General features: G+C 39.0%; 1 protein-coding gene across 1 annotated transcript; it reads left to right on the top strand.

Annotated features, from left to right (window-relative positions):
- The first annotated feature begins 864 nt into the window (after positions 1–864).
- On the top strand, positions 865–16,392 carry LOC101893648 (uncharacterized). Its single transcript, XM_011294379.3, has 10 exons — positions 865–1,215; positions 4,582–7,880; positions 7,949–8,088; positions 8,155–8,271; positions 8,344–9,002; positions 12,311–12,531; positions 12,611–12,755; positions 12,830–13,266; positions 13,338–13,527; positions 15,946–16,392. The coding sequence occupies exons 1-10, from the start codon at positions 1,018–1,020 to the stop codon at positions 16,129–16,131; spliced, it is 5,592 nt and encodes a 1,863-aa protein (XP_011292681.2). The 5' UTR covers positions 865–1,017; the 3' UTR covers positions 16,132–16,392.
- Positions 16,393–25,179: the final 8,787 nt, after the last annotated feature.

The following is a 25,179-nucleotide window of genomic DNA, read 5'->3' on the forward strand; positions in this document are numbered from 1 at the left end:
TGATTTGTCCAAAAAAGTATTTGTAGTGTTTTATGCTAGGAACACAATTGGAGCGAACGACGAATTTTTTCGCGGCGTATGTTCGTCGTCAAAAATAAAACACATATGTGTATATGGAAGTGCACACAATCACGGCACCGGCGAAAATTTCGTCGGTCGCCGCGAACTCAATTAGCTTTATTTCTATTTCATACGCCGGCGACCGGCGAACAAAACAGTACAAGGTGGCCATACTTGTACGAATTGTATGTGTTTTAGTAAATAAAGTTACTTTTTACTTTAAAATTTGTTATGGTCACTCTACTATCTGTTACTCGTATAAAAAAACATAATTAATTTGTTTATTTATTTGTGTACTTGCGCCTGAGTGAAGATGGATATCAGTGAATTTATAATAGAGAAGATGGACATAAGTGAAATTATAATAGAGAACGTAAAGAATTATGTGTTCTTGTATAATTCATTGTAGTCAACAAATGAGCAAAAAGTAAACAACTTCATCAGCTGTTTTATAATTTCGTCGGTATTGTGTTCCATACGACGAATTTTCGCGGCTCATTTTGTCGCCGCGTAGGGCGAAATTCGTCGTTCGCTCCAATTGTGTTCCTAGCATAATGGTCATTAATTTCGGGACAATTTTTTATCTGACTAGATTTTGTCTAAAGTCTTTCCGGATATTTTTGTTAAGTTAGTGCGTGAGAGAGCAATATCTCTCAGAAGTTTCTCTTTAGTGATGTTAACTGTCTGTACGATGTTTCTATATCAGACGGATAATGAAATAAAATAAATACATCGAACAGACCTTATACAACGCCGTTTGGGCTACCAACCATATGATGCGTCGCCGGCACTGAAAAAGTAATTCAACTTCGTTGTCTGCAATACTATCCCGTAAAAAAACAAAACAAACAAAATTTGACCGATTTGAATCAATATTTAGAATATCCAGGTTATTTTTATGGAAGTCTTATAAATCAAATACGTCATTGCTGTGTATTAGCAGCCGTTCAATCAAATATGACAGCTCCTAGATATTCATCATGGGTTTTGGAACGTAGCACGATTGGAGAGTGCCATCGCCTGAGACTAGGCCTAAACAGTGTGGGACGGCACTCATCTTCACTCATTCGAATATTGGATTCGCACTATGTTTCCCGACACCATGCTGAGGTCGAGGTGTCCCAAGATGATCAGTCGGTTACAATCAAGGATTTGGTATGTTCTGTGTGTGTGACACAATTAATTAATTGATTTTTTCAATCGTTTAGGATGGTGAAATAAAAACCAAGTAAAAAACATTAATAACATTTTAATACCCTCCAACTTAGGGTAAAGGAAACATTAGGACCCACCAATACCAATTTTTAGACATATTCGTTGGAAAATGTGGCAAAATTCATCAAAATACCGAATATCGGGAGGTACCGCTATTTGGGGATCATACATACAATGTTTCGCCACCGGAGCTACGACCCATTAGGACCCACAAATACTAATATATATATACCTTATGGGGTCTACAACGAATATTTAGGGATGCTACAAACTGAATGACAAAGTTCATATACCCTCCTTTCCAAGGTGGAGGGTATAAAAATATGCCAATAGTGCAGTTTTTTAGACTTGTCCAAAAAACGACTTACAGGGTGAGATAAAAAACTGCAGCAAATTGAAACGCCATAATTTTTACATAGTTTTTTTTTTAAATTTTATTGAATGAAAGCAAAAAAATGTCGGAAATATCATTAAATATTAGAATAAGTTTAGATTTGTTCGAATTGGTCACCTTTTGCACGAATTATGGCCTTCAAACGGCTAAAAAACCGTCACACTCTGCCCGAATGTTGATCTGCGGTATCTAGGGTGGCGCGTGTTGGAATGTCCAAGATCTGCGGCCAAAATGTTTGCGTGCCCAAGGCTTTAATACACCATCTAGTATATTTTCGCGATAATATTCGGCATTTATTCTGATGCCACGGTCGATTAATACCAGCGGTGAGCGACCATCGGCTGTTATGGCGGCCCACACCATCACCATGGCCGGCGCTTGAGTTCTGGTGGCCAACCGAAGGTACACATTTTCAGCTGACCTCTTTCTTGCACTTTTTGGAAATTCCATGGTTCTACCCTGAGCTCATTTTTCAATATTTGCCGAATGGAATATTGCGATATGTTCAGCTCACCAGCCATTTTTCGGCCACTGCGAGGCGGGTTTCGATGAAGTCGCTTCTTTATTTTTCGAACCATTTCTGCTGATGTTGCTGTTTTCTTCCGCCCATTTCCTTGACGTCTGGCTACGCTACCAGTATCATGTAGTCGGTAACGAGCGATGGTACGAGACACAAAAGATTTATTCACATTTAAATGCTGGAGTGCCCTAACGATAGCCACTTGTGGTTTTTCAGTCAAATATAAAGAAATCACACTATCACGCTTGAATTCCATCACGAATAACTTTTTTTTCCGGAAAATTCTCATCAAAATGCTTTTTGTACGCTTGTAAAATATGTAATGAGTTGTCACTGGAATAATTTTAAAAGCTGTCGGAAATGACAGCAGTTTTTTCATCTCCCTTTGTAGAGGAAACAGCAGAAAAGGCAAAAGCAATGTGAATGGAAAAAATCTCACTATCGCGTTTGAATACAAAGTATCAGAATAATTTGAAGACAAAGCATAGCCATGAAAAATTACTAATTAAATCATACATCGTGAACTGTATCGTTTTCTTGGAAAATGTTGAATCATTTCATATATTTACACTCAATACAAAGAAATCAATTGAAGGTCAATTATACATGTATTGAAAGATTAACTTAAATAGTGCTAAACTATGATAGAATGAGAATACCCCGCCCCCAGCCATATGAATATTGTAAAATTAAAATAAGTTTAGGGATCCCACAACAACAAAAATTAATTTTATGCATCCTATTCAACATTAAAATGCGATTTCAATAACTTCTTATATGTGGAGTAAGAATAGCCAAATTTTTTCAACAAACGTGGAAAACAGTTCCAGTCTCGGTAAACACGAACTAGGAAGGAGTGTTCAAAGAAGTTCGTACTAATGGAACATCAATTTGTGTGTTACGTGCAGAATTTATTAAACGCGAACTCTTGAAAGCTTGAAAAAACTTCAATGCCATAATTTATAATGGACCATTAATAAAGGGTTAGCCAAGTGTATTCTGACATTTAAGGGTGTAAAAGCTTTAAGACTATCAAGTCTTCTCAAAGTAAGGCACACTTTTCCATCTATTAATATCATTAATATGGTCAGTAAAACTAAGGTGAGAATCAAGAATTAAGCCAAGACACTTCATGGAATGTACAAATTCAATAAGGCAACCATTGATTGGAATACTGTTAAGAGATGCAATTTGGTTACGTGGATGAAAATATAAAGCTTTAGTCTTTGAAGGTCAATTTGTTAGATAACAATAAGTTTGAAATAAATGAAAGATGATTATTCACGGATTCTACACAAGAATAAGATTGGAACAACAACAACAAAAATGTCATCTGCATACGTTTTTGAATTACATATCAAACTTTCCAATGTGGAAGAAATATCATTTATATAAAAAAAAAAAATAAAATGGGGCCCAAAATCGTTCCTTGTGCTACACCAGAAGTCACATTACCGATACATGAATTAAAACCATTGTAAGATACATACGGCTTACGTTCAACTAGATAGGAATGAATTAACCGAAGTAGTGTTGTGGTTTTTACGGACTGAAAATTGAGTAACGTTGACAATATTTAAGAATTTGTGTCTTCATTGCATTCTCAAGAATTTTAGAAAAAGGTGGAAGTACAGAGATAGGCCTACAGGGTGAGATAAAAAAAACTGCAACTAACTTCAGACTGCTGTGATTTCGAAGCTACTCGTCCGACAGCTATTAAAATTATTCCAGTGATAGCTCATTATTTTGTTTACAAGCGTACAAAAGCTATTTGGTGAGAATTTTCCAGAAAAAAAAGTTATTCGCGATGGAATTCTTTATATTTGGCTGGTAAACCACAAGTGGCTATCGTTAGAGCACTCCAGCATTTAAATGTGAATAAATCTTTTGTGACTCGTACCATCGCTCGTTACTGTGATACTGGTAGCGTAGCGTAGTCCGACGTCAAGGAAGTGGACAGAAGAAAACAGCAACAGCAACATCAGCAGAAATGGTTCGAAAAATAAAGAAAAGTCGCAGTGACTGAAAATGGATCGTGGATCAAGCAAGCGCTTTGCCGGGAATGGGCCAAAATACCGCAGAGCAACACTCGGGCATCGTGTGACGGTTTCATTGGCCGTTTGAAGGCCACAATTCGTACCAATTCGTACAAATCTGAACTTATTCTAAAATTTGATGCTATTTCCGACATTTGTGCTTTCATTCAATAAAATTAAAAAAAAAAAAACGTTAAAATTATGGCGTTTGACTTTGTTACAGTTTTTTTTTATCTCACCCTGTATGCTTACCCAAAATTGAAAGTTGTGCTAATACCATCTGATCTCAGCTGGCAAAATATAGGTTTGGTTATTTTTGCATTGAATACTAATACAATTTCTCTTTTTTTTATTAGAATTCTGTCAATGGAATATTCGTTAACAACACCCTGCATAAGAGCTCAACGATAACCCTCAATAAAGGTGATACCATTGGTATTGGCGTTTCCATACAATGCTCAGAAGAAGATGAGCTAACACTACCCATATATGAGTTAAAATATATGCCAATAACTAGGGCAAAAGGAGCGTCAACCTCAAATTCAGCTCAATCTGCGGTGCCGAATAAAAGCAATCAGGAGAGGGCATCGACAAGCACGCATGTATCGGCCAGCAAACCTGTTGTTGAGGAAGCTATTTTAATAATAAGCGACGATGAAGAAGGATTTGAGACCAAGGGATCTGGTGGCAAATCTGCAGCAAATCCAACTGCTTCGCCCAACTCTAGACAAATGACAAATAGTCTCGAATCTAAAGATAATCTTCCCAAACAAGGCATTAATGACAACAAGACAGAGGATGTGCCATCGAAATCATTACCTCCATATGATAACAATGTTAAATCATTTAGAAATGAGGATGAAGTGGAAAAAAATGCTGCTAAAAAAGAAAGCGGAATTCAAGAAAATAGAAGTCAAAATAAAAATAATGGAAATCCCTCTGCTATCACAGCCGGACCCGCCGCAAACGCACAAGAGAATGACAATGATCCGACTAAGATTCATATACCAATAATACCAAGTATTAAACAAGAACTCATACACTCAGTTTCTGCTGATGTCAAGGACATTTTTGGCGAACTGGATGACGAACAGAAAAATACTCTAAAGGAAATAAACCCAATGGTTTATAATGATCTCAGTGGTCAACCTCTGATACCAGCAACCCATACGGATAATCCCATTGTCAATGGGGAGTGTATAACACTGTTGAGTGATGATGACACAGCTGGCGATGAGGAAGAGCTGGGAATATTGACTTCCACATCAGCCACACGTGAAGAGAATTTCATGGAGGACACTAAACCTGCCAAACTGCCAAATCCTCCCATATCAAAAAGTCCAAATATTTTCAATACATCCCTGAATGATTCCCTCGAGGAGGATAATTCAACGCAGAAGGCCTTGGCAGTACTTAAGAATCACCTAAATGCCCAAAAGAGCAAGGACAGCTCCGCGACCGTGGCCAATGATAATGTTGACTTGGAGGATTACACTTCGTACGAACCCCATTCAGATGATGAAGACATTGAAGAGTTTATGTTTTCACAAGTGTTGATAAACGATATGAAGGCCGAGTTGCAGGATGATTTTGACAAAGACATTGAGGAGGAAGTGCCATCTGCAGATCATCCTCATGATAATGACCTGAAACTTCCCATCAAAATCAAGGAAGAACCAGATCTGGAAAGAAGTGCCTCACTTTTAAACGAATTGGATAATTCATGTTGGGTCATAAGTGACGATGAAGATTATGACAAGGAACTAGAAACGAAAGTCTCCGGCTGGTCCAACAAAATATTTTCACAAAGTTTCAATTACAATAATCAATCGCAAGTCTATGATTTGGATGATAATTTAAGTGATGAGGATGCTGAGGAAATCGGCCACGAACAAGATCCAAGTCATGGAACTGATCTGGACAATGTTGAAGAGGAGGAGGAGGAAGAGCTGGCTCATATTGCAGATCTATATAGTAGCGGTAATGAAATATTTTCCACAGACCAAACGGCCTTGGGTGGCATAAAAATGAAAGAATGTTCTGTCAGTCTTACAAGATTAGAGCAAACAACATCCACAAACAGAGAAAAAAGTCCTGATGTTGATAGAAATAGATTTCAAAGTCCCATTGACAATGATTCTCCACTCATACGACCAAGAAGGAAAATCATTAGCAAATGCAAAGCAGTGGCATCTTCGTCGTCATCTTCGTCTGAAGATGAATTTGAGGGCGTAAAAATGGCCGAAGTAATAAACAAAGTGGCGGAATTTCCAGCCCAATTTGGTGGAAGTGCAAATGAAGTGCAACAGACGAAAGGAAAACCAGTTGTAAGACCACCACCAGCCATAATATCTGCACCCTCGTTGCCAAAACATAAAGGAAAACTCAGGGGAGTCTCGGCCGAAAAGTCACCAACTATTTTAAAACATCAAAAAATACCTGCCCTTTCGAAAAAACTCAATTCCCTACGTGAACAAATTCGACATGAAGAAATTAATAAAATTCTGAAAAAGAAATGGACGGAGAAACCCAGTGTGGGTAAGAAACGTGACAAACAACGTATGGAAATGATAAAGGAATGTCGAAAGGACAGGCTCAAACAATTGGCCGAAAAACATCCAAGTCCGGCCAAGGATAATTTAAAACGTAAAAGCACCGCCAGCACCAGCAGTGATCATGCAGATAGCAAAGCGAAAAAGGCCAAGGTTAAGGTTACTGAACATAATCGGGGTGCATTTTTGGCACAAAATGATGTGGAGGCGACGACGTGGCGTAAAAATGATGTTGTAAAGAAATCCTCGGCTACATTTAAAATACCCAAAGTTCCGGCAAATCATTGCGAAATCTCAAAGAACAAGGAGCCACTTAAGCCACGTTCGAACAGCACAAACGAAACACCTGCCAAAAAAGACCCCATAAAACGTTCAACAAGCATGGACTGTGGCCTGACAACATTCTCGCAGGAGATTGCAAAACCTGATAATTTATTGCTAAAGAAACCTGAAACTAAGCCAGGGATACCAAGTCGGCGACTCTCGACAACGGCCACCTCTTGCATAAACCACAATTCCAGTTTCGATAAGGACAAGGAAACAACTACCATACCAAATAGACGATTATCAACAACCTCTGTGACCCATAATCCGTTGCATCCCTCAGATACCCCTGCAGCCGTGTGTAAAGAAGCCTTGGCAGCTCGAGCCCTTAGAACAACCAATAAAATAACATTTGCATCCATGGAGAAAAACCTAATCGAATCGGAGAAGAACAAGAATAAACTTAATTCCATTTCAACGCAACGTTGTAGTAAACAGGATGGAACTCTACTCATCTCCATACTCTCGCCCAAAAAAAATCCCGCAAAGAAGAGGAAAACTGTGCGATTTAATGATGTCCCAGTAATACATTACATTGAACGGATTAGTGGGGCGCGTAAAGTTGCCGCCAAAGACATCTTACCGCTCAGCACCCACAAGGATCGACGCCAGCTGATCAGACGTACCTATCCCATTATCGATAATACCGATCAAATTATTACACAAATATTAACATGGAGCGATGAATGGCTGGTAAAACGAAATGCCGCTGTTGATGCAGCCAGTGATATTGTCTATCCAATGCCAACACAATTCAGTTCCTTTGATCATTACAAAAGGTAAGTTGTATGGTGGAGGGGGGCTTGAGGTTTGTAATCTTCTAATCTCTGTTTCTACGGCATTTCAGCATTGTCTTCCCCCTCATGAAACTGGAATTTGTTAGTCTATTGGAACGGGAATACAATCTCACGTCGAAAGTGAAAAAATACAAAGTGGCACTGGAGTATGTGACGACCAATGCAAATCGTTTGATGCTGGTAACCAAATGTAAATATGCTTTTAGAGGTTTATGCCTGGCAATGAATGACACATTATTTCCATTTCCATTTCCAGTTAACTATCAAAATCGCCAACAATTGGATAGCAGTAAATATGATTTGGTGATATTGGAATCGAATAAAATGAATGCAAATATGTTCGGCTATTTAACATCGACACGTAAAGGGGCTGGTAAGGGCGTTCAATTCATCCATAATCATAAAAAAATATATCATATTTTTTGTGCTCTTCTACCACCTGTAGGTTCCTGCAGTACAATGGTCTTTGAAATTGTACCCAAAAATATTACCAAAGATTTCTTTTGTGGCATACATGAACTTACCATACGACCGGTCATTGATAATGTTCGCGTTGAATTTGGTGCCTTCAATGCCGTCTATCAATTGCAGGCAACTCCACTGTTCAAGAAAATACTCGATCCCATGGAAATGCTGCAATGTCGACATCCGCCCAAAAAGAAAGTCATCTATCGCGGTTTCGATCCCCTAAACGATAAACAACGCCAAGTCTTGCTAAACACCTATGTTCGCATCATTGATGAGACAACGCCAAATGTGTCGTTGCTACAGGGACCACCCGGTACGGGGAAATCTTGTGTCATAACAAACTTGGCGCTGCAAACGCTATACGGCGATGAAGTTCGCTGTATGGATAAGAAAATTTTGATCTGTGCCCAGAGTAATGCTGCCGTCGATGTAATTGCTGGAAAGTTATATGACATTAGTATGCGAATGAGGCCGGAAATTCGTTTTCGTTTGATACGCTACGGCTTGCAGGATAAGATAAATCGTTTCGTTTATCCGGTAACATTGCAAGCCATCATCGAACATGAACAAATGAAAAAACTAAAGTCAACAAATCCGGAAATTCCATTGGAGAATAAGGAGAATTTGAAGAATCAAGTAAGTGGAGAAAAAAAAAATGACAAATAAAAAAGCAGTAAGTTCGGCCGGGCCGAACTTTGAATACACTCCACAAAAAAATAAATCCGTTAAGAATTCTATTAAAATCTTAAAAATACCAAATATAGTCGCTGTATTGGAGGCTATACGAAGACCTGGACCTGCATAGACAATTTTCTGTCACAGGCTGTAGTACCTATTAGGAACTTCAAATACCAAATTTCAAACAATTTCGGTGCATTGTGTACCTAAAATCGTCAAAATACCGAATATAGGGAGGTACTGATATATGGAGACCATACGAAGACCTGGACCTGCATAGGCAATTTTCTGTCACAGGCTGTAGTATCTATTAGGAACTTCAAATACCAAATTTCAAACAATTTCGGTGCATTGTGTACCTAAAATCGTCAAAATACCGAATATAGGGAGGTAATGATATATGGAGACCATACGAAGACCTGGACCTGCATAGACAATTTTCTGTCACAGGCTGTAGTACCTATTAGGAACTTCAAATACCGAATTTCAAACAATTTCGGTGCATAGTGTACCTAAAATCGTCAAAATACCGAATATAGGGAGGTACTGATATATGGAGACCATACGAAGACCTGGACCTGCATAGAAAATTTTCTGCCATAGACAGTTGTTCCCATTACGAATTCTAAATACGAAATTTGAAACAACTCCGCAGAATAATGTCCCCAAAATAGCCCAAATTAAGAATATCGGGAGGTACCGCTGTATGGGGTATATACTATATCGTGGACCTATAAAGACAATTCTCTTCCAGGAGGGGCAAAGTACTCAGAAGGAACCCCTTGTGTGGATTTTCAGACAATTCCATTGAAAAATGTGGCAGAAATAATCGAAATACCGAATATCGGTGGGTACCATTATATGGGGGCTATACGATATAGCCCATTTTTCAACTTGACCTGCCTCCACACAAAAGACTAATCTGTGCCAAATTGTAGCTTCCTATCCTAATTTGTTTTGACTCTAGCGTGATTACAACAGACGGACAGGATTAAACGTCGTTTACGCTGATGTTTAAAATTATTATTTTGATGAGCTTCCAACGGAATGACGAACTTAATATACCCTCCATACTAGGTATGGTGGAGGGTATAAAAAGTCAACTTACATATGACTCTAACATCATGTGTAATCTAGCATACAACGTTGCTGGTATGGTTTAAGGAAGGATCGCACAATAAGTGAAGACGGGGGATTAGCCTTTCTGTTCAATATAAGTGTATCACACTTGAGCTGATCTCTACTGACCCATACATGAATTGTATCCCCATGGCTAGACAATTCACCCGCTTTTAGAAGACAATAAACGTCTGGTGACTTTAATGCTCACCATGAGTAGTGGTTTTCCGCACTCAATAATGACAAGAGCGGATCATCGGGATTGGCATAGGAGATTGATTACTCCACATTCTGTACACTTTCTTATCCCACTCGACTTAGAGGATAGTATTACAGATCGTCAGACTTAACTATCGGTCTTATAAATGACCTGAGTTGGCAACCCTTCATTTTCCTTGACTCAGACCATCTCCCGATAATTGTCTCCATAAGCAGATTTCATAACCTCTGAACGCCGCACTGCCCACCGGACAGATTTTTGAGAGTTCACACAATCTTCGCTTCAGAGAACTGCCCAACCCTTTCTGATGTTTGGGTAGCAGAGAGAAATGATTTTCTACGACATCATCAAAACTGCAACAGCTCGCTAAACAGGGTGAGATAAAAAAACTGCAACAAAGTCAAACGCCACAATTTTTACATTTTTTTTTTTGAATGAAAGCAAAAAAAAAAATCGGAAATAGCACCTATTTTTAGAATAAGTTTAGATTTGTTCGAATTAGTCACCTGTGTCACGAATTATGGCATTCAAACTGCCAATGAAACCGTCACACGCTGCCCCGATGTTGCTCTGCGGTATTTTGGCCCATTCCCGGCGAAGCGCTTGCTTGAGGTGATCGACACTTTGGTATTTTTTAGTGGCAACCTTGCTTTTCAAAATACTCCAGATACTATAGTCCAACGGATTGGTAACCGGAGATTTTGGTGGCCATTGTGCGCTGGAAATAAAGCGAGGAACTTCATTCTGTAACCATTCTTGGGTGGCGCGTGCTGAGTGCGATGGTGCTGAGACCTGTTGTAATGTCCAAGGTCTGCGGCCATGCCCTCCAGAATATTTTCGCGATGATATTGGGCACTTATTCTGATGCCACGGTTTGCCACGACTAATAGGAGCGGAGAGCGACCATCAGCTGTTATGGCGGCCCACGCCATCACCATGGCCGACGCTTGAGTTCTGGTGGCCAACCGAAGGTGCACATTTTCATCTGACCTCTTTGGCAAGTAAACACGATCCACGATCATTTTGTTTGTTTACAAACTACTGGACAACGAATGTTTTCTCATCGGAGACCGAGAAAACCAAATTCGACAGTTCACCACTTTCGACCAGGCCAAGCGAAGCAACTCTTTAGCTCTTTTGAGTCTATTTTCTTTCTGTTGCGGCGGTGTAAGTTCCTGCACTTTTTGCAATTTCAATGGCTTTACCACCCCGAGCTCATTTTTCAATATTTGCCGAATGGAATATTGCGATATGTTCAGCTCACAATCCATTTTTCGGCCACTGCGACGATCGCTTCATTACTTTTCGAACCATTTCTACTGATGTTGCTGTTTTCTTCCGTCCACTTCCTTGACGTCGGGCTACGCTACCAGTATCAGTATTACGGTAACGAGCGATGGTACGAGTCACAAAAGATTTATTCACATTTAAATGCTGGAGTACTCTAACGATAGTCACTTGTGGTTTTCCAGCCAAATATAAAGAAATCATCCGATCACGCTTAAATCCCAGCACGAATAACTTTTTTGTCGGGAAAATTCTCACCAAATTCTTACCTTCTCATTGTACGCTTGTAAACAATATAATGATCAGTCACTGGAATAATTTTAACAGCTGTCGGACGAGTGGCTTAGAAATGACAGCAGTCCGAAATTGGTTGCAGTTTTTTTTATCTCATCCTGTATACCCTCTCTAGACATATGGCTGAGGGTACAAAAATTGACAAATTGAATTTCGCTAATATATCAAGCCACATGACACTAATAAAACTTCCCACAAGTATTTAGTACTGATTAGTACCTACAACTCTTTAGTACTTAGAACATTTTTTAGTACAAATTGCAATACAGCTACTGAAAAGTTTGATCCCAACATGTCTCCTTACCTAGAATATCTATTAACCTCAATACAACCCTTGTGCTTGCAGATCTTGCAATTGGAAGCCCAAATTGCTGAGATGTCGAAACGCAACATAAAAGGTACTGTCGAAGAAGATATGCTATTGGAGAAACAGCGGAAACTACAACTCATGCGAAATATATCGACACAATTTACGAGGCCTGAAGATGAGCGAAGTATTGCCACATGGTTTTTAAACAATGCCAATATTGTGTGTGCCACTCTGTCCAGTTGCGTTAAGCTTGCCCAGTAAGTTTGTCTGTCTGATTGTCTCTTGGCTGTGAGAAAAAATAAAATTAAGGGCACAACATATGCATATTCCTTTCAGATATGTAAACTATTTTGATATTTGCATCATAGATGAAGCCACACAATGTACTGAACCCTGGACATTATTACCCCTGAGATTTGGTATAAATTCCCTGGTATTGGTAGGTGATACCCAACAATTGCCCGCCACAATATTGTCAAAGGTATGATGGTGTTTTTATTTTGCCCTGGAAAATCATAAAAAAATTTGTTAAAATTGTCTTGTTTTTTTTTTTAGAAAGCCAATGAATTGGGTTTGGGTACCTCGATGTTTACGCGCATACAAAACTGTTTGGACAATTTACCAAGCACGGCCAGCGCTAGCAGCACGAGTGGTCTCATAACCAAAGATCACATTATATGTGGCCTTCAGACCCAGTATCGCATGAATCCGGAAATATGTAGATGGCCCAATCAATATTTCTATCGCAATGAATTAATCAATGGTCGCATCACAATGGAATATAAAACTCCACTAATGCCGTTTTCCGTTCTAAATTTGGCCTATACCCAAAATGCATCGTGTTCGAATGGAAAAATTACCAACAATTTGGAGGCGGAGTTCGTGGCCAAACTCTTGAAGGCACTAGATGGTTTTATACCAAACAAATACAATAGCTATGGTGTAATAACACCATATGCCCATCATCGGACAACATTGGAACATTCCATTAGGTATGGTGGTGAAGTGATAAACCAACACACACACACACACACGTCTTCTATTTTTTTTTTATTCTTCTCAGATCTCTTGGCTTAACAAACATTATGGTGAACACCATCGATTCGTATCAGGGTCTGGAAAAAGATGTCATTGTTATATCGAATGCCCGCACAAATGGTATTGGTTTCCTGTCCAATCCGCAAAGACTTAATGTGGCCTTGACACGTCCTAAAAAATGTCTGATTTTATGTGGAAATTTTAAAAATTTAGAGGTAAGTTCGAAGTAAGAAAAAAACGGAGAAGAATGAGGGAATTAGAAGTTAGTCTCTAGCCATTTTAATCTTCTGGCTAACTGAAGCATAACTACTGGTTCAGTTACCGAGGCAGAATTTGCTTACCCAGTAGCCTCTGTCTTGGCTCCAAAGAGAGTTAGACAGTGGCAGAGTAAGTGCTCCACCGTCTCGGTTTCTCCTCTCCAGACAATGCCTGTAATATTCGGTGTCGTCGCCACTTTGAAGTCATGGTCGTTATGTTACAGTGACCCGTAATTAGACCCACTATTAGCTTTAGGTCAGATTTCGCCAAGAAGATGAGTGACATTGATCTCCGCTTCGAGATCACTGGCCATATTTTCTTGGAGATATTACATCCCCTTCCAATCAGGCAGTTCTCATTAAATTTCCCAAGGCAGTGCTTCTGTAGCCCATAGTTTATACTTTCTTGTCATGTGCCTTATCCATTTCCGAAGGAATTGGTTCACATTGAATGTATCTAAGGATTGGAAAATCAAATCAAAGGTACTGTCAATGTAGTGTACAACCTCATGTATGGGGTTTTCCACTGACCTCCAAGCAAGCGTTAAAAATCCCGGTTAGCTTGCGGGAAATGAACTCCATCTCCCTTTAAAAACAACTTATCTGGTCCCTTAAATGGGGAGGACATATAAAAACATCGTAAAAACGATACAACATATTCGTATCCTGTAAAAAAGACATGAAAGGAACACAACCTCGATTCTCCATGTAGGGATTTGACTCGAACTTGTGCAGTTGCCAAAAGGACATTTGGCATTGGTCGTCATTGCATTCCTGTTGTTTGTTTTCTCCAATTGCTTTAGCATATGTCATTGTGATACAATCCACATTTCTGGTACTTACTATCGCTGAAGCATTGCTTCTCTTTCCCCTACTTCAGACATTTAAGGCACAAATGGACTGCCTTCATCCAAGTGTACCTTTCATTTGTTGATGATTGTGTCGCAAATTTTCTACAGGTCACAATGTCATGACCATGATCGTCTTCTCTCAGCCACTTCAAATCTATCTTGACGTTTCTATGGTACGGGGACGAACTTGGTACGGGGACCGCTGAAGTCTCCAATGCCTGAAATTTGTCAGAAAGTCCAACAAATCTTTCTTTTCATTGTTATACCCTTAGTCATATGGCTGGAGAGGGGCCCTAGGTCCCTTTGGACCAAATTCGTTCCAGGACATTTGGAGTCGATCTAGCGATGTCCGTCCGTTTGTCTTCTGGTGCGCACGATAACTCTCGAAGTGGGTATACGATTTTGGTACATAGTAATATTATTAGATCGAATTCGGAGATGGGCAATATCGGTCCACTCCTGCTGGTACCTCCCCCACAAAAGATCAATCTTTTCATAAAAATATTTCGCTGCACAGAAAGGAAAAGGGTAATCTTATTTTTCTCCAACTCCCAGAATTTGCATCAATGCTAGGTCAGGTGCGAAAATGAACAATATCGGTCCACTACATTAAGTGCCTCCCCCACAAAGGGTCAAATTTTTGAAAAATTACAACTCTTATAAAATGTGATGTAGGAGTCCGATTGTCTTCAAGTTACACACATCCCAATATTTGATAAACCCAAGATCTGGTGTTAAGTTGGAATATATCGGTCCACTTCTTCTGGTACCTCCCCCACAAAAGGTCGAAATTATGAATATCCATGAAGGTCATCCGATTTCATCCGATTTCATTTAGACTTGGTACTTCGCATTATTTCCATCAACACATGATCTGTAATAAAGATGGCAGAGATCGGATCATTTCTTCTGGCACCACCCCCACCCCCAAAGAATCAAAATTTTGAATATCCATGAAGCTCATGAAACGCAAAATTAACATCCGATTTCATTAAGACTTGACACGTCTCTATATTTCCATCAATACAAGATCTTTTATAAAGATGGTAGAGATCGGATCATTTCTTCAAATACCTCCCCCACAAAGGCTCAAAATTTTGAATATCGGTGAAACGATTTTAAAATCCGAAATAAGCATTCGGCTCACTTCATATTTCACACATCCCATTATTTTCACTAAGATCTGCTGTGAAGATGGGATATATCGGTCCACTCCTTCTGGTACCTCCCCCACAAAAGGGTGACAATGTTGAATATCCATGAAGCTCATGAAACGCAAAATTAACATCCGATTCCATTAAGACTTGACACATCTCAATATTTTCATCAATACAAGATATGTTATAAGGATGGTACAGATCGGACCATTTATTTTGGTACCTCCCCCATACAGGGTTCAAGATTTTGAAAAACAATACGCTAGAAGTCAATATATATTTTAAAAAGCGAATATTATTTTTACATTGAATAAGTCTGTCTTATAAAAATTATTAATTTCATTTCATTGATATTCCTTCTATTTTAGGTCGTTCCGGCATGGCGCAGTCTGTTACAGAGTGCTCGGGAGCGTAATCTCTATTATGAAATCTCTACAAATTGTGTCAATGACATACAAACAAATGTGATCGATAAAATTAGAATAAATAAAAAGGATTTAAATACAAATACAACAAAAACAACAACAACAGCAACAACAAACGATACAGTTTAGAACTGTATGCAACAAGACTCGTATAAAATATACCTGAATTTTTCTATAGTCATAAAGCTAACACCGTAGACATACGTAAATTACATATGCATATACATATATACAAAACAAAAATAAGATTAATGAATTAATTATCTGTTTTTATATATAAATCTTTTTTATTATTATTATTGTTTAAGTTTAGATGTAGTTTTTGTTTATTTTCATTCATTATCAGTTTTGTTATTGCCAAAAAAAAAAAAACAAAAACGAGAGAGAGAATTGCATTCAATTTTGTTAAATTTTATTTTAATGTACATAAACACAAATGATTTATAGATATTAGAATTTTTTAATAATAAATATTTTGCTTCATTTCATCTTTAATAATCATATTGTCCATTTGGAAAATTTATTTATTCATTCCATTTTTTTGCGATCGGAATTCAAAGATGTTCGGTAGACGGAAAGAATTCCCGGAAACATCATAAATACAGCTGAAGCCGATCGCAATATACCTGCCGGTCGATTACCCGAGATAAGACAAAATTTCCCAGTAGATACAGCGGGACTAGCGATTGAGCGTGATTAGCTTCGTCGTACCAGCACTACTGATCCCAAAATCAGTAAATTGACAGTTGAGATTAACAATCGAGTGTTGCAACATTGAGTAAACTGTGAACACTGGGTAAATCGTCCTCGAACCCTTAGAAAAACACGATAGGATCACAGTCACGTTTAACGACGTAACGGACGAACACCCCGAGTGTGGTACAGCAAAGCGAAGGCACTACGTCGTAATAATTATTTTCCAGCGATGGATAAAGTTTCAATCATCCAAAGTGTTGGGCCTGCAAAAACACATCAATGGTAAAGTCAAAATAACTGCATACGCCGGGAGTTGGGCACCTGACAAAAGTTCTCAACCTGTCGCCAGTCACATACATCTGGAAAAAGGGCTAGATGGTCCAGCTACTTAAGACAAGCAAGGATGTCAGTAAAGACGAGTCAAACAGGTCGATTTTGCTTTTGTCATTAGGTTAGGTTAGGTTAAAGCATGCGCGGTTGTATAAACAACCACTCCATTCGGAGACCTATTGGTCTATTGTGTTCATCTAATTTAAAAAGATAGGAGAATAGAATAAAGGGAAGGGAAGGAAAATAATAACAATTAGTGAATAAGCGAGAATCTGAATAAAGAGCAGAGAAGTTAGTAGGTTTGCATCCACGTTGTATCAGCGTGTCGTCCTTGGCCATTTTAGTCTTCTGGCTAACTGAAGAATGACCGCTGGCTGTTGGTGCTGTTGGAATGTCCAAGGTCTGCGGCCAAAATGTTTGCGTGCCCAATGCTTTAATACACCCTCCAGAATATGTTTGCGACAATTTTCGTCATTTATTCTAATGCCACGGTCGATTAATACGAACGGAGAGCGACCATGGCCGGCGCTTGAGTTCTGGTGCACATTTTCAGCTGACCTCTTTGGCAAGTAAACACGATCATTTTGTTTGTTTTCTTTCCGTTGCGGTGTAAGTTCTCGAATTTCAATGGCCTTACCCCGAGCTAATTTTTCAATATTTTCCGAATGGAATATTGCGATATGTTCAGCTCACGAGCCATTTTTCGGCCACTGCGACGCGGGTTTCGATCAAGCAGCTTCTTTACTTTTCGAACCATTACTGCTGATGTTGCTGTTTTCTTCTGTCCACTTTCTTGAGGTCGGGCTACGCTAGTATCACGGTAACGGTAACAAGCGATGGTACGAGACACAAACGATTTATTCCCATTAAAATGCTAGGGTGCTCTAACGATAGCCACTTGTGGTTTCCAGCCAAATATAAAGAAATCACCCGATCACGCTTGAATTCCATCACGAAAAAATTTTCTGGAAAATTCTCACCAAAATGCTTTTGTGCACTTGTAAACAATATAACGAGCTGTCACTGGAACAATTTTAACAGCTGTCGGACGAGTGGCTTAGAAATGACAGCAGTCTGAAGTTGGTTGCAGTTTTTTCAGCTTACCTTGTAGGTCCACGATATATGTCCCCCATATAACGGTACCTCCCTATATTTGGTATTTTGATGATTTTGCGGCATTATTCGCCGGAATTGTTTCAAATTTGGTATTAGAAGTTGGCCATGATTATTACAGCCTATGACAGAAAGTTTTCTGTGCAGATCCACGTCTTCGTATAGCCTTCATATAACGGTGCCTCCCGATATTCGGTATTTTAATGATTTTAAGTACAATATTGACCGAAATTGTTTGAAACTTCGTATTTGACGTTCCAAATAGGCCTGTGTCCCCTTCGTATAGCCCCCATATATCAGTACCTCCCGAGATTCGATATTTTGATGATTTTAGCTATATTATTCACCGAAATTGTTTCAAATTTGTTATGTGAAGTTCGTACAGCCTATGACAGAAAATTGTCTCTGCAGGTCCAGGTCATCGTATAGGCCCCATATAGCTGTACCTCCCTATATTCGATATTTTGATGATTTTAGCTATATTATTCACCGAAATTGTTTCAAATTTGGTATGTGAAGTTCGTAATGGATATTACAGCTTAAGACAAAAAATTGTCTGCGCAGGTCAACGTCTTCGTATAGCCTCCATATAAACGTACCTCCCGATATTAGGCATTTTTATGATATTAGTTACAATATTCACCGAAATTGTTTGGAATTTCGTATTTGAAGTTCGTAATGGATATTACAGCCTATGACAGAAAATTGTCTCTGCAGGTCCAGGTCTTCGTATAGGCCCCATATAGCAGTACCTCCCTTTATTCGGCATTTTGATGATTTTAGCGACATTATTCACCGGAATTTCTTCAAATTTGGTATTAAAAGTTGGTAATGGATATTACAGCCTAAGACAGAAAATTGTCTGTGCAGGTCAACGTCTTCGTATAGGCCCCATATATCAGTATCTCCCTATATTCGGTATTTTGATGATTCTAGCGACATATTTCACCGGAATTGTTTAAAATTTGGTATTAGAAGTTGGCAATGGATATTACAGCCTAAGACAGAAAATTGTCTGTGCAGGTCAACGTCTTCGTATAGGCCCCATATATCAGTATCTCCCTATATTCGGTATTTTGATGATTCTAGCGACATATTTCACCGGAATTGTTTAAAATTTGGTATTAGAAGTTGGCAATGGATATTACAGCCTAAGACAGAAAATTGTCTGTGCAGGTCCAGGTCATCGTATAGGACCCACATAGCAGTATCTCCCTATATTCGGTATTTTGACGATGTTAGGTACAATATTCAGCGAAATTGTTTCAAATTTCTTATTTGAAGTTCCTAATAGGTACGACAGCCTGTGATAGAAAATTGTCTATGCAAGTCTAGGTCTTCGTATAGAAACGATATAAAGGTACCTCCCTATATTCGGTATTTTGATGATTTTAGCGACAGGTCTTCGTATAGTCTCCATATAACGGTGCCTCCGGATATTCGGTATTTTAATGATTTTAGGTACAATATTGACCGAAATTGTTTGAAATTTCGTATTTGACGTTCCAAATATGTACGACAGCCTGTGACAGAAAATTGTCTATGCAGGTCCAGGTCTTCGTATAGCCCCCATATATCATTACCTCCCTATATTCGGTATTTTTAAGATTTTAACAAAATTTTCAACGAGTTTTTTTTTTTTTGAAAATTTTAAAATGTTGGACGGTATTCAAAGTTCCGTTCGGCCGAACTTACTGCTTTTTTACATGTTGAAATAACAAATGAAAAGGAAAGGGTTACCTTGTTATTTTACCATGCGCTCCCCATTACACATCTGGCAATGGAAATTCCTGCTGGACATGGTATTTATGGAACTACAATTTTTAAAACAAACAAAATAATTTACATTTAAACATATTATGTTTTTTTTATTGATTTATTGGTTTTCTTTTTTTTTTAATAAATTACACATGACATTGAAAGAATCAAATGGAAAAATATATCATTATTTTTGTCGGCTTGAATGGACATTTCACAATCGATTCGATTTGAGACGATTTTTTTTTTGTTTATTCCTTTGTTGTATATATTACTTTTAACAATACATTTGTTTTTATATATCATTCGATTTAACATTTGTCATCATTTTTTTACGTTATTTATTAAATTCAACCACATATATATATTGTTTTGTTTTTTTTTTTTTGATTCTTTAATTGTTCTAATAAATGTTTCAATAGAGTTGCGGGGTGTAAATTGAAGTACCCACAAAATGTGAATTATTTATTTTCTTATTTCAAATTTCTTTTTTCTTTTTCATTAATAAAAAAAATAATTAAAATTAAACTATATTGCACTAAAGAAATAAGAAGAGAAAAGTGAAAAAAAAACAAACACAGGGAATACCGGTATTTGAAAATAGAAAATACTTTTTTCTTTTGCATTTTTTTTTTAGAAATGTGCTTGTTCGTCAAAATTGTTCGGTTCTTAAGGAGGGATTGACTTATTGGTCTATATACAGGGTGAGATGAAAAAACTGCAACCAACTTCAGACTGCTGTCATTTCAAAAGTCACTCGTCCGACAGCTGCTAAAATTATTCCAGTGACAGCTTATTTTATTGTTTACTAGCGTACAAAAGCATTTTGTTGAGAATTTTCCCGACAAAAAAGTTATGCGTGGTGGAATTGGAGTGTGATCGGGTGATTTCTTTATATTTGGCTGGATAACCACAAGTGGCTATCGTTAGAGCATTCCAGCATTTAAATGTGTGTTACAGTGATCCTGGTAGCGTAGCCCGACGTCAAGGAAGTGGACAGAAGAAAACAGCAACATCAGCAGAAATGGTTCGAAAAGTAAAGAAGCGACTTGATTGAAACCCACGCCGCAGAGGCCGAAAAATGGCTCGTGAGCTGAACATAGCGCAATATTTCATTCGGCAAATATTGAAAAATGAGCTCGGGGTAAAGCCATTGAAAATCCCAAAAAGTGCCAGAACTTACACCACCACCGAAAGAAAATAGACTCAAAAGAGCTAAAGAATGGCTTGGCTTGGCCTGGCCGAAAGTGGTGAACTGACGAATTTGGTTTTCTCCGATGAGAAAACATTCGTTGTCCAGCAGTTTGTAAACAAACAAAATAATCGTGTTTACTTGCCAAAGAGATCAGCTGAAAATGTGCACCTTCGGTTGGCCAGTGGCCACCAGAACTCAAGCGCCGGCCATGGTTGTTGTTGTTGTAGCAGCTCATACAGCTGTCTTCGTTCTATTTCCATTTTCTGACTCCATTCAATCTGGTTCTGCCTCAATGTCCAGTCTCAAAAAGGATACAGCCTGTAAGAGACTGGAGTTTGGTGAGTAGGCTTGGCTGAACAGCGAAATAGTCGAAATAGTCATAATAGTCATATGGGCCTGTGCCACATGCTGAGCAGATGTTCTGCACATCGCTGTTAATCCGGGACCAGTATGAATTTAGGCGGCTGCACCATGCGGATCGTAATTGAGCCAAAAACTAATCGGGTTTGTCGGGGCAGCTCTCGTTCTTCAGCTGCGACGGGTGGGGGATGGTCTCCTCGTACAGTAGTACAGTATATATCCTTCAATAACTTCTGAGACCGCATTAGAGTGAATACTATTTGCCGGTCATGGTGATGATGTGGGCCGCCATAACAGCTGATGGTCGCTCTCCGCTTGTATTAAATGCCGAATATTATCGCGAAAATATTCTGGAGGGTGTATTAAAGCCTTGAACTTCTCCGAGCCTTAAACATTTTGGCCGCAGACCTTGGACATTCCAACAGGACTCAGCTCGCGCCACACAAGAATGGTTACAAAATGAGGTTCCTCGCTTCATTTCCAGCACACAATGGCCACCAAAAATCTCCGGATCCCAATCCGTTGGACTATTGTATCTGGAGTATTTTGGAAAGCAAGGTTGGCATTAAAAAAATACCAAAATGTCGATCACCTCAAGCAAGCGCTTCGCCGGGAATGGGCCATAATACCGCAGAGCAACATTCGGGCAGTGTGTGACGATTTCATTGGCCGTTTGAAGGCCATAATTCGTGCCAAAGGTGACCAACAATTGGAACAAATCTAAACTTATTCTAAAATTTGATGCTATTTCCGACATTTTTGCTTTCATTCAATAAAATTAAAAAAAAATGGAAAAATTATGGCGTTTGAATTTGTTGCAGTTTTTGTTCATCTCACCCTGTATAGATATTGGTATTTTACTATATTTGGTGTCATGTTTTGGTGAATGTTTTCGTATTTCTTGTTTATTGTTCAATGGAATATTTGGTTTGGTGACATTTTTCTTATCAAATACAAACCGTAATTAAAAACCAGTAAGGAAAAGTCAAAAGTCGGTCGGGCCCGACTATATGATACCCTACACCACTATGCATTTTTAGTAGAGCTCCCGTAACAAAATAATCCGGAATTTATTTAAAGTAGATCATGCCATCTATCAACATTTGTCTTTAGATCAATTATAGTTTTGCCTTTGGAGGGAACTAATATATGGGAGGTATATCCAATTCTGAATCGATTATCACTAAATTTGACAGAGATATTTTTATATTTTATACCAAATATTAATCAAATATTTTACCACCAAATGGGAACGTACGTTCCGGAATACACACCATTTGGTCTAAGATATTAGCTTTTATTTGCACAATAAACCTGAAATCGGATCAAGGATATATATGGGAGCTATAACCAAATCTTAGCCGATCTCGATAAGATTTAGCACAGGTATTTCCGAGTTGTATAAGATATCTGGTAAAAAACATCATTGCCGTCGAATGGATATTTCGAATGTGAGGGACTTTAGCACCAAATCGGATGAAACATATATATGGTAGCTATAGCTATATCTGAAGCGATTTTAACCAGATTTAATGTATTTGCTTCTAGACTGAATTCGGTAGGATGTAGCAAAATTCGGATCATTTAGACTGATATTGGCCACTTGGTGCACAATTAACCCGGAATCGGATGAAGGATATATATGGGAGCTATATCCAAATCTTAGCCGATCACGATAAAATTAGGCAAAGGTATTTCCGAGCTGTATGAGATATCTGGTACCAAAAATCGTTGTTGTCGAATGTATATTACGAATGTGGGGGACTTTAGCACCAAATCGGATGAGACATATATATGGAAGCTATAGCTATATCTGAAGCGGTTTTCACCAAATTTGGCATACTAGCTTCTAGACTGAATTTGGTCGTAAGTGCCAAATTCTATTTCATTTGGGCTAATATAACACATTTGGTGCCCAACAAAAGGCAAATCGGACGAAGATATATATGGGAGCTATATCCAAATCTATACCGATCTCGATAAAATCTAGCCAAGGTATTTCTGAGCTGTATTTGTTATAATTCCCCAAATATCGTTGTTACGACTTATATATTACGGCTACAGAGGACAAAAATAACAAATCGGATGAACAATATATATGGGAGCTATAGTTATATCTGAACCGATTTCGATGAAATTTGGCATACTTATTTTCAAGTCTAATTTGGTCGTACGTTCAAAATTTTATACTATTTGGCCTGATATTATACGTTTGGTGCACAATAAAAAGCAAATCGGACGAAGATATATATGGGAGCTATATCTAAATTATGCATGATTATGTCGTTCGTCCTTGGGTCAAACAAATGATTTGTGCAAAATTTCATCTTGATCGGACAGTAGATGCGACCTGCATTTTGTTTACAAAAATACATGGACAGACGGACGGTTGAACGGATATGCATAAATCGACTCAGAATTTGATTCTATGCAGATCATCCAACGGAAGTATGGGTCTATCTCAGCCCCGTAGAGTGAAACAGGGAGTTCTCCAAGGAACTATTTAATCTCTACCTTTCCGGAATTCCGCACCCTCCAGGCGGAATCGAGATCATAACATATTCGGATGACTGTACGATCATGGCGTCGGGTCCTGTAGTTGATGACACATGTGTCAGAGTGAACAACTATCTCGCGGAGCTTGCCGCCTTCTTCCATGCGAGGAATATGAAAATATCCGTCACTAAATCAACAGCCAGACTTTTTACCACATGGCCAGCGGAGATGAGAACGCAGCGGAATGTGCGCGGGGCACATAATTCTGACCACCAACTACCCCAATATACTTGGGGTCACATTCGACAGAGCATGCTCAAGTCTTCTGCGCAAACCACAGCTATCTGCGATAAAATTAAAAGTAGGAACAAGGACCTCAAGGCGCTAGCCGGTATTACTTGGGGTGCGGATAAAGAAACCTTGTTAATCTCTTATAAAGCAATAGGTGAGTCTGTGGTTAGCTATGCAGCTCCAGTGTGGTCTGCGAATACGAGTGCAACGCAGTGGAAAAGTATTCAGACCTGCCAGAATGACGACCTGAGAACTGCAACAGGGTGCCTCCTCATGACTTCTGTAGACCATTTGCATGAGGAGACGAAGACAGCATAATCATATGCTTTCGTTGCAGTATCTACTTGGCCGTTATCGTGGGAGTCATCCTAACCAGGATATGGTGGACAAAACTCCCCCACCCAGGCGTGTCAGGAAGGACCTGCATGATCTAGAGAGAGAGAGAGAGGTCCAGCAATATAAGAGAGCGCCCCTAGATCATGAAGCCTATCAAGCGGGCCTGAATAGCATTCATACTGATGCAGTCGCAAAGGTAGTAAATAATTACAGTATGAATGCCATCCTCGGAGTCCACCCCCCCCCCCATCCATTGCAGCTGAAGAACGTCGGCAGCCTAGGCAAACCAGGGTAGTTTTGGCCCAACTACGTTTAGGATGGTGCAGCCGTCTCAATTCGTATTGGCCACGAATTGACGACGATGTGCGGAACGCCTGTCCAGCGTGCGATACAGGGCCGCACAATACGCTGCATCTGTTTAATTGTCCAGTCAAGCCTACCCAACTCCGTCCAGAGGATCTCTGGCTACAGGAAGGACCTGCATGACCTAGAGAAAGAGAGAGGGGTCCAGCGTTATAGGAGAGCGCCCCTAGATCATGAAGCCTATCAAGCGCATCTGAATAGCATTCAAACTGATGCAGTCGCAGAGGTAGTTAATAATT

This window comes from Musca domestica, unplaced genomic scaffold (genome assembly GCF_030504385.1).
Source record: "Musca domestica strain aabys unplaced genomic scaffold, Musca_domestica.polishedcontigs.V.1.1 36, whole genome shotgun sequence".
Taxonomy (NCBI): Eukaryota; Metazoa; Arthropoda; class Insecta; order Diptera; family Muscidae; genus Musca; species Musca domestica.

Coding starts and splice junctions, on each gene's coding strand:
- LOC101893648 (XM_011294379.3), top strand. CDS start 1,018: ATGACAGCTCCTAGATATTCATCATGGGTTTTGGAACGTAGCACGATT. Junction 8,272..8,343: donor ATCGACACGTAAAGGGGCTG/GTAAGGGCGTTC, acceptor TACCACCTGTAG/GTTCCTGCAGTACAATGGTC. Junction 12,756..12,829: donor CCGCCACAATATTGTCAAAG/GTATGATGGTGT, acceptor TTTTTTTTTTAG/AAAGCCAATGAATTGGGTTT.